General features: G+C 41.8%; 1 protein-coding gene across 1 annotated transcript in view; it reads right to left on the minus strand.

Annotated features, from left to right (window-relative positions):
- Positions 1 to 266: 266 nt before the first annotated feature.
- The window catches only part of LOC102309204 (calcium-binding mitochondrial carrier protein SCaMC-3), a gene marked incomplete in the record, with an annotated part of 50,073 nt that continues 37,221 nt past the window's right edge, over positions 267 to 13,118 (minus strand). The window contains 5 exon segments of the mRNA XM_005926765.3: positions 267 to 2,389; positions 2,516 to 2,666; positions 3,525 to 3,692; positions 6,171 to 6,284; positions 6,484 to 6,636. Of these exon segments, the coding sequence (XP_005926827.2) occupies positions 2,208 to 2,389; positions 2,516 to 2,666; positions 3,525 to 3,692; positions 6,171 to 6,284; positions 6,484 to 6,636 (768 nt within the window).

Genomic DNA, 13,118 nt, shown 5'->3' on the forward strand with positions numbered 1-13,118 from the left:
TTGCACGCTCCCTCATTGCTTGTGGCATCTGTGGCATTTTGCTGTGAGACAAAACTGCACATTCCAGGGTGGCCTTTTGTTGTGAGCAGTCTGAGGTACACCTGTGCACTACTCATGATGTCAGATCAGCATCCTGATGTGGCACACCTGTGAGGTGGGATGGATTATCTCAATATAGCAGATTTGCCACTACCACACATTTGGACTGATTTGTGACCACTGTTTGGGAGGGATGGTTATATTGTGTATCTGGAATGAATTTTAGGTCTCTACGTCCATCCCATGGGGAATGGGAGCAGTAACAAAGGTGTTGCGTTTATACTTTTGTTGAGTGTACCTCCATGCTATCAGACATGCATGCTTTTGACATGTGTGCTGATAACAATCTGTATGATCCATCTCCTCTTTGGTCTGGAGGATGCATTCTCCATGTTTTTCACAAAGAATTTCAGATTTTGATTTGTCTGACTACAGAATGGTTTTCTGGTTTTTCAGTCTATTTAGTCCATTTTAAATGAATTTGGTCCAGAAGATGATGCTCATATATGGGGGCTTCTTTATATGACAACATTTTAATCTGCACAACTGACGGTCTTCACAGACAATCATTTCTGAAAGCACTCCCGAACCCCTATCAGTTTTCCATTACAGAATCAGTTTTTGTTTGGTTTTTATAGGCCTGAATATCACAAGCATTCAATATAGATTTTTGGTCTTGTTCCTTGTATACAGAGATTTCTGGACTCTTCTGATGTTATTATGTACTGTAGATGACAAGATATTTCAAGTCATTTTATGTCCTGCAACAAAAGGTTTCCATGAAATCATCAATTTGTAGTCATAGTGTTTTTGCAGACTGGTGAACCTCTTCCCAACATTGCTTTTTTTTATATTATTTATATTTTATATTTTTTAAAAGTCATGTTGCAGACCTGTGGCTAGTTTGTCAAGCTATTACTTTTTAGTACCACTTACATTTTCAGCCTTTCGTTGTCCCCACCCAAACCTTTTGAGATGTGTTGCTTATATTAAATTTAAAATAAGCTAATATTTTCTTAAAATGGTACATTTCCTAAGTTCAGACATTTCATAGGTTTTCTATTTTGAAGCATATCCCGTCTGTCATAGGTCAGGAGATGGCCTATAGTCCTTTTAAGATTACAGCTAGGTTTGTTTAAGCTAAGATTTTTTTTCTCATCCTGTTCCTTTTGGAAACTTGCAGGAAGGAACACTGTTGAAAAAAAAATGGAGCATAAACTCTTCATATCAAACCAAGTTTTGTGTTCACATCCACATTTTCACTACATGCAAGAAATCCATCTTCTCCATTTATTTCAATGTAGTTTCCAGCAACAGCTAGCAGCAAAACAGTTAAAGGTTTCAAAGGTTTACAGCAATGCACAGCTAAGTCATGCTGCAGCTCACATGCACACACTGCTTCTACATTATTTTATAACTTGAACAAGCAAACCCAGCTGTTTACCTCATGTTTGTTTCGACAAAATTATGAGAAGTCCTCCTTTTTGGAATCTGATAACCCGCTGTTGGAATCTCATGTATTTTGCAGTATTTTGTGACCTTTCCTAAATCATTATCAGATATTGATATACTACATATTGATACCTTTAAACCAACCCAAAATGTTGCTTACAGGACAAAAAGAAACAAAAAAACTCTTGCTTGTGTGAGACGTTATCCAAACATTCTGGAAAAAGGGCCATGGAAAAAAGTGAGAAACAAGATCAGGAGAATCCTTGTCCTTTTTTGTGACATGTACTGTGCACTATAAATTTATGACAATGTAAACGTGGAGTTCTACTGGAATGTGCTGAGACAATGGATGGAGAAGGAGAACACAAAAAATAGCAGCCGCAAGTGAGTCCATCTGGATAAGGGTTAGGAGAATAGGGTAAGAATTTTCATTCCTAAGAACTTTTTGATGATTCCTCAAGCATAACATAATACTGTTAGAGTGGGCATCATTAGCCTCATTCTCCTCTCCTAGATCAATAAATTTATCCTGCTGACCTAGTACCTGCACTTTAAAAAGGTTGGAAGTTGATGGTGTCCACAAATGTTTTATGGCATCGGTGCACTGATCCTTCATCTTCTCTCTTCAGAGGCCCGAGAAGCTTAATTCTCCACTTCTGCTTCTTCTAACAAGCAAAATGTGTTTCTGCCTCCACAGTTGTGTTTGTCGCATCAGTCTAGTAAACCACTCCAAGGACCTTCTTCATGTGCTCGTAGACCACATAGGAGATGCTCACAGCAGGAATAACTTTGAGGAAGTTGGGCGTGATGCCTCGGTACAGACCTGGCACACCTTCATGAGATATGATGTATTTGAACTGACCCACCATGGTCAGCTTGGGTTTACCCTCAGTAATGGCTGAAAGTAAAAATGAGAACAATGTAAGCTACAGAGAGTAATATATGGACAGACTTATTGCTAAATTGTTCCAATGTTTTGTAGGCCTACAACTGCCTACAATCTATCATTTACATCATATCGCACCCTGTGCCTGCATGCGAGTCCGGATGAGAGCGAGGGGATATGACGCTAGCTGGCCACAGGTGCTGGAGACAGTACCACAGCCCAGCAGGACCAAAACTCCTGGGTCTGCTGAGTTGACACAGTACCTCTGGAGCCAGGCATTCTTCAGGGTCTTAAAGCATGAACAGTGAAAAATGTTAAGACACTAATAAAGGAGAGCAGTTAAAAGTTAAAAGAAAGAGGAAGAGAAAAAGGAAGGGGAAAGAAATGAACTGAAATGCATACACTGACAACCACTTTGTTAGATAGTCTGTTTAGCTGCTCAATAATGCAAATATGTAATCAGCCAAATATGTCAGGAACACATGGTCAAGATGACCTGTTGAAATTCAGGATGGGGCAGAATGGGGAATTAAGTACTGAATGTGGCATGGTTGTTAGTGCAAGATGGTATGGGGTGGGTTTCTTTACAATCTACTGGGAGTTTTCTGCGCAAACAATCTCTACGGTTTACAGAGAAGTAAAGTGAGTAAGTGTTACTTCTCTGGGCAAAAATACAATCTGTCTGCCAGAAGTCAAACAAGAATGAGTAGATCAGAAGACAACAATAACTCAAATGACCACCTGTTATATCTACATTATGCGTGAGTGGGAGTACAGTGTTCAGGTGTGGAATCCAAATGCAAGTGGTGAGTATGAGAGATCAAATGGAAAATATTAGGAGCAGAAGGAGAACACAGGTTAGCAATGCATGGAAACAGCAAAACATAGACAACTGAGGTGGCCTGTACTAACAGAGGTTAGCAGAAGAACCGGGTAAGGACAGCTGACAATGCTGGCTTTAAATACCACTGGCTGATTGCTTCAAATCACGAACAGGTGCGGTGAGCTGATGAGGAATCTGCCCAGAGGCGGTGCCATAACCACACATGGCGAGACTCAGCTGGCCCATGAAAGGAACAAACATGCTAATGCTTCTGATCTGAAGTAACTCTTTATACACAGAGAGTGTACAGAAAGCAGTACATACCTCATACACAGCCAAGTCAATGCCAGCATATGGAATGATGCCCATTGTATTGGGCAGGTATCCTCTGTAGAATGCTCGGATACCCTCAGTCTTCAGAATCTGTCTGGCACAGTCAGCCATACCTGAGTACTGTCCGGTCTTCCTTAATGTAAGGCGAGTTTTCAGCACCTATCCAGCATAGGGAATAGAAGAAAAAAACGCATACAAATCCAAAATTAACACAGGAGTAAGTAGAAACAGTAGCAAGAGGTTCTTCTTCAATGAGTCAAAGAAGGTAGAACTGGTCTATGGTTTCTTTAAACACCTATTTTCTAATTCTTCCACTGATACAGTTGTACTTTACGGTAGCATTTCTTCAGTTTAACTAAAGAAGCCTCTTAAATAAGAGGTGAAACGTCTTTTACCAAACATTTTTCTTCTTACTCTGAGCAGAAGCCAGATTTCCTATGCCATGCCTCCCCAGCTGCAAACAAAATACAGAGCTAGCCACCGCTACCACCTTTAAGAGGGTTTGACTCCTTATGTCCAAACAATAATTTATAAGGGCTAAATGTGTGCTCTCTCCATTAGCCAGGATCAACCATGGCAAACCCTCCTCGCAGTCTCCCCCATTTGATTGCATTAAGTGGAAGTTCCGTGTTTGATGGAAACACCCCGAAGCTCCCCTGACTTTGAGCATGATAGGTTGAAGCCCTGTTAAGCTTGATGTTAAGATGTTTAAGAATTTGGGAGAACAGATTAAAGAAAAAGTTTGAACGATTTTTGGTATATTAAAAATGGAAATAAACTGAGTAAGCCCACACATGTGCCCCTGCAGCACCATTACTCCAAATTCATGTAATGCCCTAAACTGTCAAATTTGGATGGACTACAACCTTTAATTGACCCTGAAAGAGGCTTCATGCCTATCCCTAAGCCAGAGGATCGTATGAAACTCTCCTGTGACTAAACTGAAGCTCAAAGGAAACATTAATGTTGATAGCACTTGATAGTACATCAGGAATCTGAGACTGAAGGGCTTCAAAAACAAAAAACATCTTCAAAGGCCTCCTTAAATACCCACAGAACTGACCCTTTGGACTTTGTAACAGAGCACCAAACATGGGACCAGAGGCGGTTTTAGATATGGGCAACATGGGCAGCTGCCCAGGGCAGCATTGTGGTGGGGGCTGCATCATGGCATTGGGGGAAAAAAAAGTTGCTCGCACTCACACTGCCCCGACATCATGCCAGCAAATTTTGAGGATTGCATAGGCACCGAATGGTTTTCTATTGCCCATTTGCGAGGAGTAAGGGCACCTCGTAAATGGAGGCGAGGGGTAGGACAGCAAGTGATTCTCTGGCTGGCTGGAGCAGCATCTAATAACAAGCTCACAAAATAAAAATAAATAAATATTTAAAAAAAATAAATAATAATCATTCGTAATATTGTCAATCCAAGCCCACTATGTATGAATTATTTTTCCTGGGTTGTGTGAAATCCCAAAAAAAACAACCTATAGAACCTGAATCTGTGCATAAGGTGTCTATTAGTGTATGTTGTGGGGTTTGGTTGTTGATACTGGAGTGCAAAATTACTGATGGAAGATTGACAAGAAAAGGTCAGAGCCATCAGGTCCTCAGTTTAGAAAAAAAGAGAAAAGAAGAGGAGGAACAAACAAAAGACACGGGTAAGCAGATGTGTCTTTGGATAATGGCAGGTATTATGTATCCTGAAACAAGATAACATTCATTAGTAGGTATTGGGAAAACTTCTGGTTGCCTTTGTTAGCCACTTGGCTATGATAGTAAAGAGACAGTAGACACTGATGTGGTTTACTCAATCTTTTGGACTGTGTTCAGTACAATATTAATTAGCCATTACTGGAAGAGCTGTATTGTTGATTTGTCTGCTATTCTCAATGTAAAATTCAACAACAGTTTTCACAATAAAATATGTTAAGTTACAATCTTTAATATGTTTGGTGTGTGTGACTGTGTGTCGGGTGGGGTGGGGGAAGAAGGCTTTATTCTGTGATGAGAAAAAATGTAACCTTGATGGTCCTGATGGTTTCCAATGTTACCGGCTTAACAAGCAGATCCCACCTGAGATGTTCTCCACGCTCCACAGTGGAGGGGGCGCCATAATGGTCTGGGTGCTACAATGCTACAGTACACAATGCCCGCAGGACAAGGGACTTCTTCCAGAAGAATAACATCACTCTTTGGACCATCCTGCGTGTTCCCCTGATCTAAATCCAACTGAGAACCTTTGGGGATGGATGGCAAGGGAAGTTTACAAAAATGGACAACAGATCCAGACAGTAGATTCCTTTCAGATGGCCGTCTTTACCACTTGAAGAAATGTTCCCACTCACCTCATGAAAAGCTTCCATCAAGCATGCCGCAACGAATTTTTGAAGTGATCAACAATAATAGTGGAGCTACTCATTACTGAGCTCATGTTTGGATCATTGAACATCTATCTATCCATCCATCCATCCATCCATCCATCCATCCATCTATCTATCTATCTATCTATCTATCTATCTATCTATCTATCTATCTATCTATCTATCTATCTATCTATCTATCTATCTATCTATCTATCTATCTATAAGAAACATATCTTCAAGAGGAAATGACTGACACAAATTTTAAACTCACCTCCATGGGATAGATGATAGTCTGGGCAGTAGCTCCTGCAAGCGACCCAGCAATGAACCTCTCTTGTACCCTTAAACTGCCCCCCTCTTTATTACCTCGGATCAGCCACTTGATCTGGAGTAGGAAGAGTGAGGAGCAGGAGGAGGGGAAACCACAAGCAATAAAAGATTTCAGAAGGACACAGTAGAGTGGACTATTGTTTTTTCCCCCACTGTAAACTAATATACAGTTACTACTTTTTCTACCACGAGTTAAGTAAACACTTAAGAGAACAGAAGACATAGTTCCACTTTCTCACTGTTTGTCCACTGACCTGTTCGTAGGCCATAAACTTAATGGCGGATTCAGGGGCAATTTTCAGGACGTTGATACCATTTCCCCTCCAGAGTGAAAGCACACCTCCCTCCTGGATCATCCCCCTCAGGCCAAACCACAGATTAATCTCTCGAGTTGTGGAGCCATGTACCTAAAAATTCAAATAATGACAGTAAAGCTGATTTTTCTTTTTTTACAATCTGTACTATGTTTTAAAAATACGCTGTTGGCCACCAACCAAATATGTTAGCGTGCTTATCCAACCCTAGTTGGGTATATGCGAAAAAGCAGAATACAAAGGTAAATATCTCCCTTATTAAGGCCATATAGATGTAAATGTTGCACACCAAAGATTCATTTTTGTTTGGATCACAGTCAGCACTTGTTTTTGGTCTTTATACAGACTTTGGCTACAAAGTATCTGAAGTAAAAAAAGGAGAATTCATCTGAAGCTGTATTTAATCCCATGTGATAAATGTCTTTTAGCTCTGTTTCTGGTCTTCATCTGGCCCTGAGTAAATTTTACTTATGATATGAACTATGTTCGCCAGACATTTTTAAGCAGTACCTCTCTGCTGTTTGCTGAAAACACTCTACACTGTGGATGACAATTATGTCATTAGCGGTGAAAAGTGGTGATGGTGTATGTTAAAGTGAATTGTTAAATGTTGTCATTTTTATGCTTACCATCTCTACATTGTTTCAAACTGTGTGATCAAAGACATTCCTTTGTCTCTGACCACCTCTCCAGCCACTGGTGCTGGGGGAGGTTTTATTGTAGATACATCCTATCTGAAAGATCTGTTTCTTGTGTTGTAAGCTTCCTGCTTTTATGATCCTTTTGGGGAGCAGGAGAACACGCATACACACACACACACATTCTCACATGCATGCACACACACACACTACGAGGAGGGCTGCTCTTTGAAGGAGCTGGGCTGGTGACAGGTGAGGAGCGTTAAGCTCCACAGCCTGGTTCCGATCAGCCTTCCCTTGCTAGCGAGTAAAAGACCGGTTGAAGATGTTCTGTCTTGTTTTTGTTCTTCATGAGGAATAAGTCTCTAAACTAGTGGGATCTATGGAAGCGCAGACTCAACATTTATTTGGTCCTTTGAGCCAGATCCCAACACATTGCGTCCACCGAGGAGGAGGGAGATGACGCTGCCGAAGTCTGCTAGCAGCCAGCATCTGGGATGCCTGATGAAAGCCCTGGTGCTTAACTTTATCGCCAGGCTGGAGAGTTTGTGTCTGAACTCTCCTCGGGTTGGATGGCACTAGTGTTTTTTTTTTTTTTTAAGGAGGGTTAAGCAGGTTTCCCATCGAAAGGAAGGTTTTTCTCAACCGCTGAGGGCGTTGAGTGCTGGTTTCTCCACCAACTGTAAGGAGGTCAGAGCTCTTGTTGGTGTCTATTTTGTGTGTGCGGGCCAGACGTGGTCTGTTTGAGTGAGTCTGATTGTTGTTTTGTATGCAGTCACTTTTAAGCTGATGAGCAAGCTACACATTTTCAGAGCAGGAGCTTGTTGAGAACGCATTAGAGGGAGGGAAACAGAGCTATGATAACTCGAGTATGCAGCTATCCGTGAGTTCAGTTTCTTCCTCACACCTCAGATGGGCAACAGCTTTTCTGCATCCTGATTCATGTGTGTGAGACCTTTGTAACATCAGTATCACGTTTTTTGTTTTGGCGAAAGGCACGCAATTGTGTTTGATGTCATGGTGTGTGTGAGCCACAGAGAGGTGTGAAAGTATGTGAGTGAAGTGGTCTCGAACTGGGGAAGAGATGATTCTGCAGGTCACTTTCTAACCCAGTGGACACAAAAGAAATAAAATAGTTGTGTTGATGAAATATGAATGATAAATGAAGAGTGTTTGGTGTTTCTCAGCCTGAAAAAACTGCAATCCCACTTTCTGTTTTTAAGAAAGGAGAGTTCAAAAACAGAGAGAGAGATGTGTGTTGTTTATGCGGTGATGAGAATAATGAAAACTTGATGAGAGAGGTACATAAAAACCCACACAAACAGAAAATGTCTTAACCATACTAGCCCTACGTGCATATACACATACAATGACACTCATGAAGACCAGACAGCATCTAAGCATGAGATTCTGTTTGTCATCTTGTCCAAGTCACTAGTAAGATGAAAGTGATACATAGACTAGTGTCTAATATTATAGGAGGACAGATGATTGCATCATAGAGGAGAAAACAGAATGCTGATGAGGGGTCTTGAATGAGTGAGCTGAGTGAGCTGATTGTTGAGTTTCTGATGTGTGAAGAAGTTTTAACATGGCACACATTTGGTTACATGAGAAGAAACTTATTATGTGATGAGACAACAGGGTTATGCTGTATGTTGTGTGTGGTGTGGCTGATTGGATGAATGTTTGAGATTAAACTGGCTGATGATTTGTCTTTTGTTACAAAGTTGAGCCTGCCAATTAGGTTTGGTATGATTTACTGGGTGACCGACACCTGACCACCAGGATGATCCGTGTGTTTGGCTAATGCTCTTTCCTTTAAGAGTGTTTGTATAGGATTCAACACAGACAGACAAGTGACAATTGAACAGATGTGCAGTGGTTACAGAATAGTTACATGGGGCTGATCACTATTGAGCTCATGGTGAGTAACAAATTTAAGGAAAGCCACTGATTACAATGTGGAATGAAGTTGAGATGTTCAATGATTTGGAGCAAATTATGGAAAAAGTAGGGGTTTAATGAGTTTAGAATAACCCTGCAATGGTACTTGTCTCTGTGATGCTGAATACTTTATTACACTTATGAGCTACAGTTGGTTGCAAATGTGAAGTTGTTTTAACTTAAAGACTTTGTCTTCTAGGATACAGGCTCCGGGTGGAGCTGGGACTTAAATAAGCTTAACATTTAATCACTGACTAATGTTTTGACACAGGGTTACAGGTTTGGAGTGGAGCTACTCCATTGGAACATGAGAACCTTAAGGTTGAAGGGAGCGTGCCAAGCTCCATCCGACGGACAGGAAGAAGTTCAGCGATGGACTTGTGGTTCTGTGAATAGCACGAATGCCAGGTGACGGTGGAATAACTAACAGCACTTCTCCCAAAAATGAAGCCAGTAACTTACTATTCTAAAAGATTAGATCTAGTTGCTTGTGCTTTGCCTCCGTGTGTGAGATCAGTATGTGCAGCGGCTCAAGCTGTACAATGTTCCGGGAAATAGTTATATTTCACCCTTTGACACCCAGGATGGCTGTGGCTACAATATAGCTGCCATCACCAGTGTGTGAATGTGTGTGTGAATGGGTGAATGACTGGATATGTAAAGCGCTTTGGGGTCCTTAGGGACTAGTAAAGCGCTAAATAAATACAGGCCATTTATTTTACCATTTTTGACACTGCTAGTTTCACACAAGGTAGACGTTTTACTACTGCAGACTAAAATGACGTTTCTGTCACCCACAAGATACTTGTTTTTAATGTCACTGTTACTCTCACAACCACACATAACCATAAAGCGGTGCACAACTCTGAATCTGTCAACCCTTTTGCCAACGAAGGAAGAGGGCACTCCTCATGAGTATAGAGAGCACGTGGAGACGGAGTGTAAGCCAAGGGATGACGTAAAAGATGTGCCACTTGGTGAGGGAAAGGTTTGGTTTGTTGATGGTTTGAGCTTTAAAACAGCAGAGGGACAGGCTAAAACAGGTTTTGCTGTAGTAGATAGTGAGAAAGCTATCTGTGCAGGACAATTAGCATGTTTCATATCTGCTCAAGCAGCAGAAATAGCAGCTTTAACGGAAGCGTGTAAAGCTACAGAGAAATAAAATGTGACAATATACACTGATAGCCAATATGCATTTGCTACATTACATTTCTTTGCAGCACAGTGGGCAAGACGAGGTATGACAACCTCGACAGGGAAACCTGTAGAACACGCCAAACTCCTGCAAAATCTGCTGGACGCAGTATTATTGCCCAGTAGAACTGCTGTTTGTAAATGTGCAGCACATACCCGAGGGAAAGATCCAGTCACATTAGGGAATGCCTTAGCAGATAAGATTGCAAAAGAGACAGCTTTAGGAGCACATGGTGTTCACATTTTAGCAGTGCAGCACCAGCAGACATTCTTATTACACGAGATGTATTGGCAGACATGCAGGCCCACTTACATACGGCAGGAAAAACAGTTGTGGTTCACAAAAAGTGCAAGCTTGCAAGATGATGTTTATTATCTATGTGATAATACTGCCTGAGAATTTATAAGACTGCTGCGATTTTGAGCCATGGGCCGTGCCATGTCTCAACAGGGGGGATGATGGAAGCAGTAGAGCAACATTTTCATACTCTAGGATTTAATGCATTCCCCAGACCCATTCACCCATTTCAAGTTATTCACATGGACTTTATAGAACTGTCCAACTGTAATAACTATAAGTACTGTCTAGTGATAGTGTGCCCTTTTTCAAAGAGGGTAGAATTTTTCCCAACTAGGAAAGCAGATGCTATTTTGGTTGCCAAAGCAATATGTACGAATATCATCCCGGAACACGGGATTCCAGAGACCATTTATAGTGATAATGGCCCACACTTTGTAAATGAAGTGATTGGGTTAATGGCACAGCATCTAGGGATAACACTAAAACACCATTGTTCATATCACCCACAAAGTGCAGGGTTGGTAGATAGAACTAATGGGACAGTAAAGCTAAGACTTGGGAAAACAATGGAAGAGACAGGCAGGACATGGTTAGACTGTATAGAATTAGTTAAGATGTACATGAGTATTACTCCAACAGAGAACGGTCTGACACCCTTTAAGATTATATATGGTAGACCATTTAGAGTTCCAGGATTCTGTAGTGATGATAGAAAAGCACAAGAGGAGAACAAATTAGCAGATTTGATGCTTAAAATGTTAAAAAGTAAAGAAGTCATGAAAACAAATGATCTGCCAGATGATTCTGTTTCTCCACAGGAGCAGAGTCTGAAGTCTGGAGAGTCTGGGTGCTGATAAAGGCCATAAAAAGGAAGTGCTGGTCCAGTCCACGGTGGGATGGTCCCTATCAGGTGCTGCTGACGACGCCCACAGCAGTGAAGATTGCTGAGAGATACACCTGGATACATCAAGAGCACTGCAAGAAGGTAACACACTTCCTGGCCGAGTCTGGGTAATGGTGAAAAGACCGGAGTACAAAGGGGGGAGAAAGTCTCTAGGGCCTCTCGTCTCAATCCTGGTGAAGAAACCAACGGATCCAGAACCCAATTTAGAATGTCTAGGAATGTGCTGTGCACCTTCTTGAGCCTGTTGACCCTGAGTGGGTTGACAGGAGCGCACTGGGACAGAGCAAACCACACCCAGTACCTGCATGGGATTTCAACCAATTACTGGTGGCAGTTTATGAACACAACTGCTCACATAAACAACGAGACCAATTGTTATGTTTGTGCACACATGCCACTGTCTACACATTCTTCTGGGCTGTGGCCATATAGCCACAGAGAGCGAGACAGTTTGTTTGCTTGCCTGAGCAACACACCCAGGAGTAAAACATACTTGGAACACTGCCAACTTTTCAACTCCCCTGAACCTGAATGGAAAGGTTGATTTGCCAGTAGCCGGGAAGGTGAACTGCTCTGGTACGACAGACGTGCTAGCCTGACCCCAAGTAGCTGACCCGCTGCAGGACATTATGCTGCTTAACAAACTGGAAGCAGGCCAGTTACCCATGTGTATGACAGGCAATGGGTCAGTCCAATTTGGGGATTTACCATGGCATCTGTGCAACGCCACCTATTCTTTTTGCCCTTGTTTGAACAGAATTAAGTGCCTGACGTGTCTGATGAATGCCACGTGTGCAAGTGATGAAATTCAGCGAGCAGTAGACTGTCCATTTGACTCCTCATACCAAATGACAATTACTGAGGGAAGACAGAATGTGACCAAATACTCAACGATATCACCAACACCTAGAGTGACAACAGGAAAGGAGAAGAGTTGTAACTGACCAGTTGACACTAACCCCCACAGGATGCCTGCAGTGAGAAGATTTGGGGGATTGATAGGGGTCATAAAGAGGAGTGTTGACCAAGCTACAGCTTTGAAGATAGCTGAAAGCCACATGGACAAACAATAAACTCAACTGATGTGTTTGAATGCCTATGTCTGTATATAGTTGGATTGTAGTGGCATATGATTTTGAGAATGTTGAAGATGTTCCGTCTTGTTTTTGTTCTTCATGAGGAATAAGTCTCTAAACTAGCAGGGTCTGTGGAAGCGCAGACTCAACAGTATAGGCCACAAACCAGAACAGTACAACAGACGCAGCCTTGGGTGATTATTTTTTTTAATATATTGTTTTTTTGTTGTTGTTAGCTTTTATTGTGATAGAACAGGAAAGATGGGAAAAATATCATGGGGAAAGCATGCAATAAATGACCTTGGGGTGGACATCTATAGGCAACCCTTCTGGCTTTTTGCCACAAGCACCCCACTCAGTTGGCCTTTAATTTAATTACCGCATTGGCTTGGAACCTTTAAGGAAACAAGCTCATCAAGATAAATTAATAACTACTTCCATTCATTCTCAGGGGCAGGGATAGCTCAGTAGGTAGAGTGGTGGCCCCATGATCGGAAGGTCGGGGGTTCGACTCC

Source organism: Haplochromis burtoni, unplaced genomic scaffold, assembly GCF_018398535.1.
Source record: "Haplochromis burtoni strain Fernald_Lab_line unplaced genomic scaffold, NCSU_Asbu1 Contig_45, whole genome shotgun sequence".
In the NCBI taxonomy this organism is placed as follows: Eukaryota; Metazoa; Chordata; class Actinopteri; order Cichliformes; family Cichlidae; genus Haplochromis; species Haplochromis burtoni.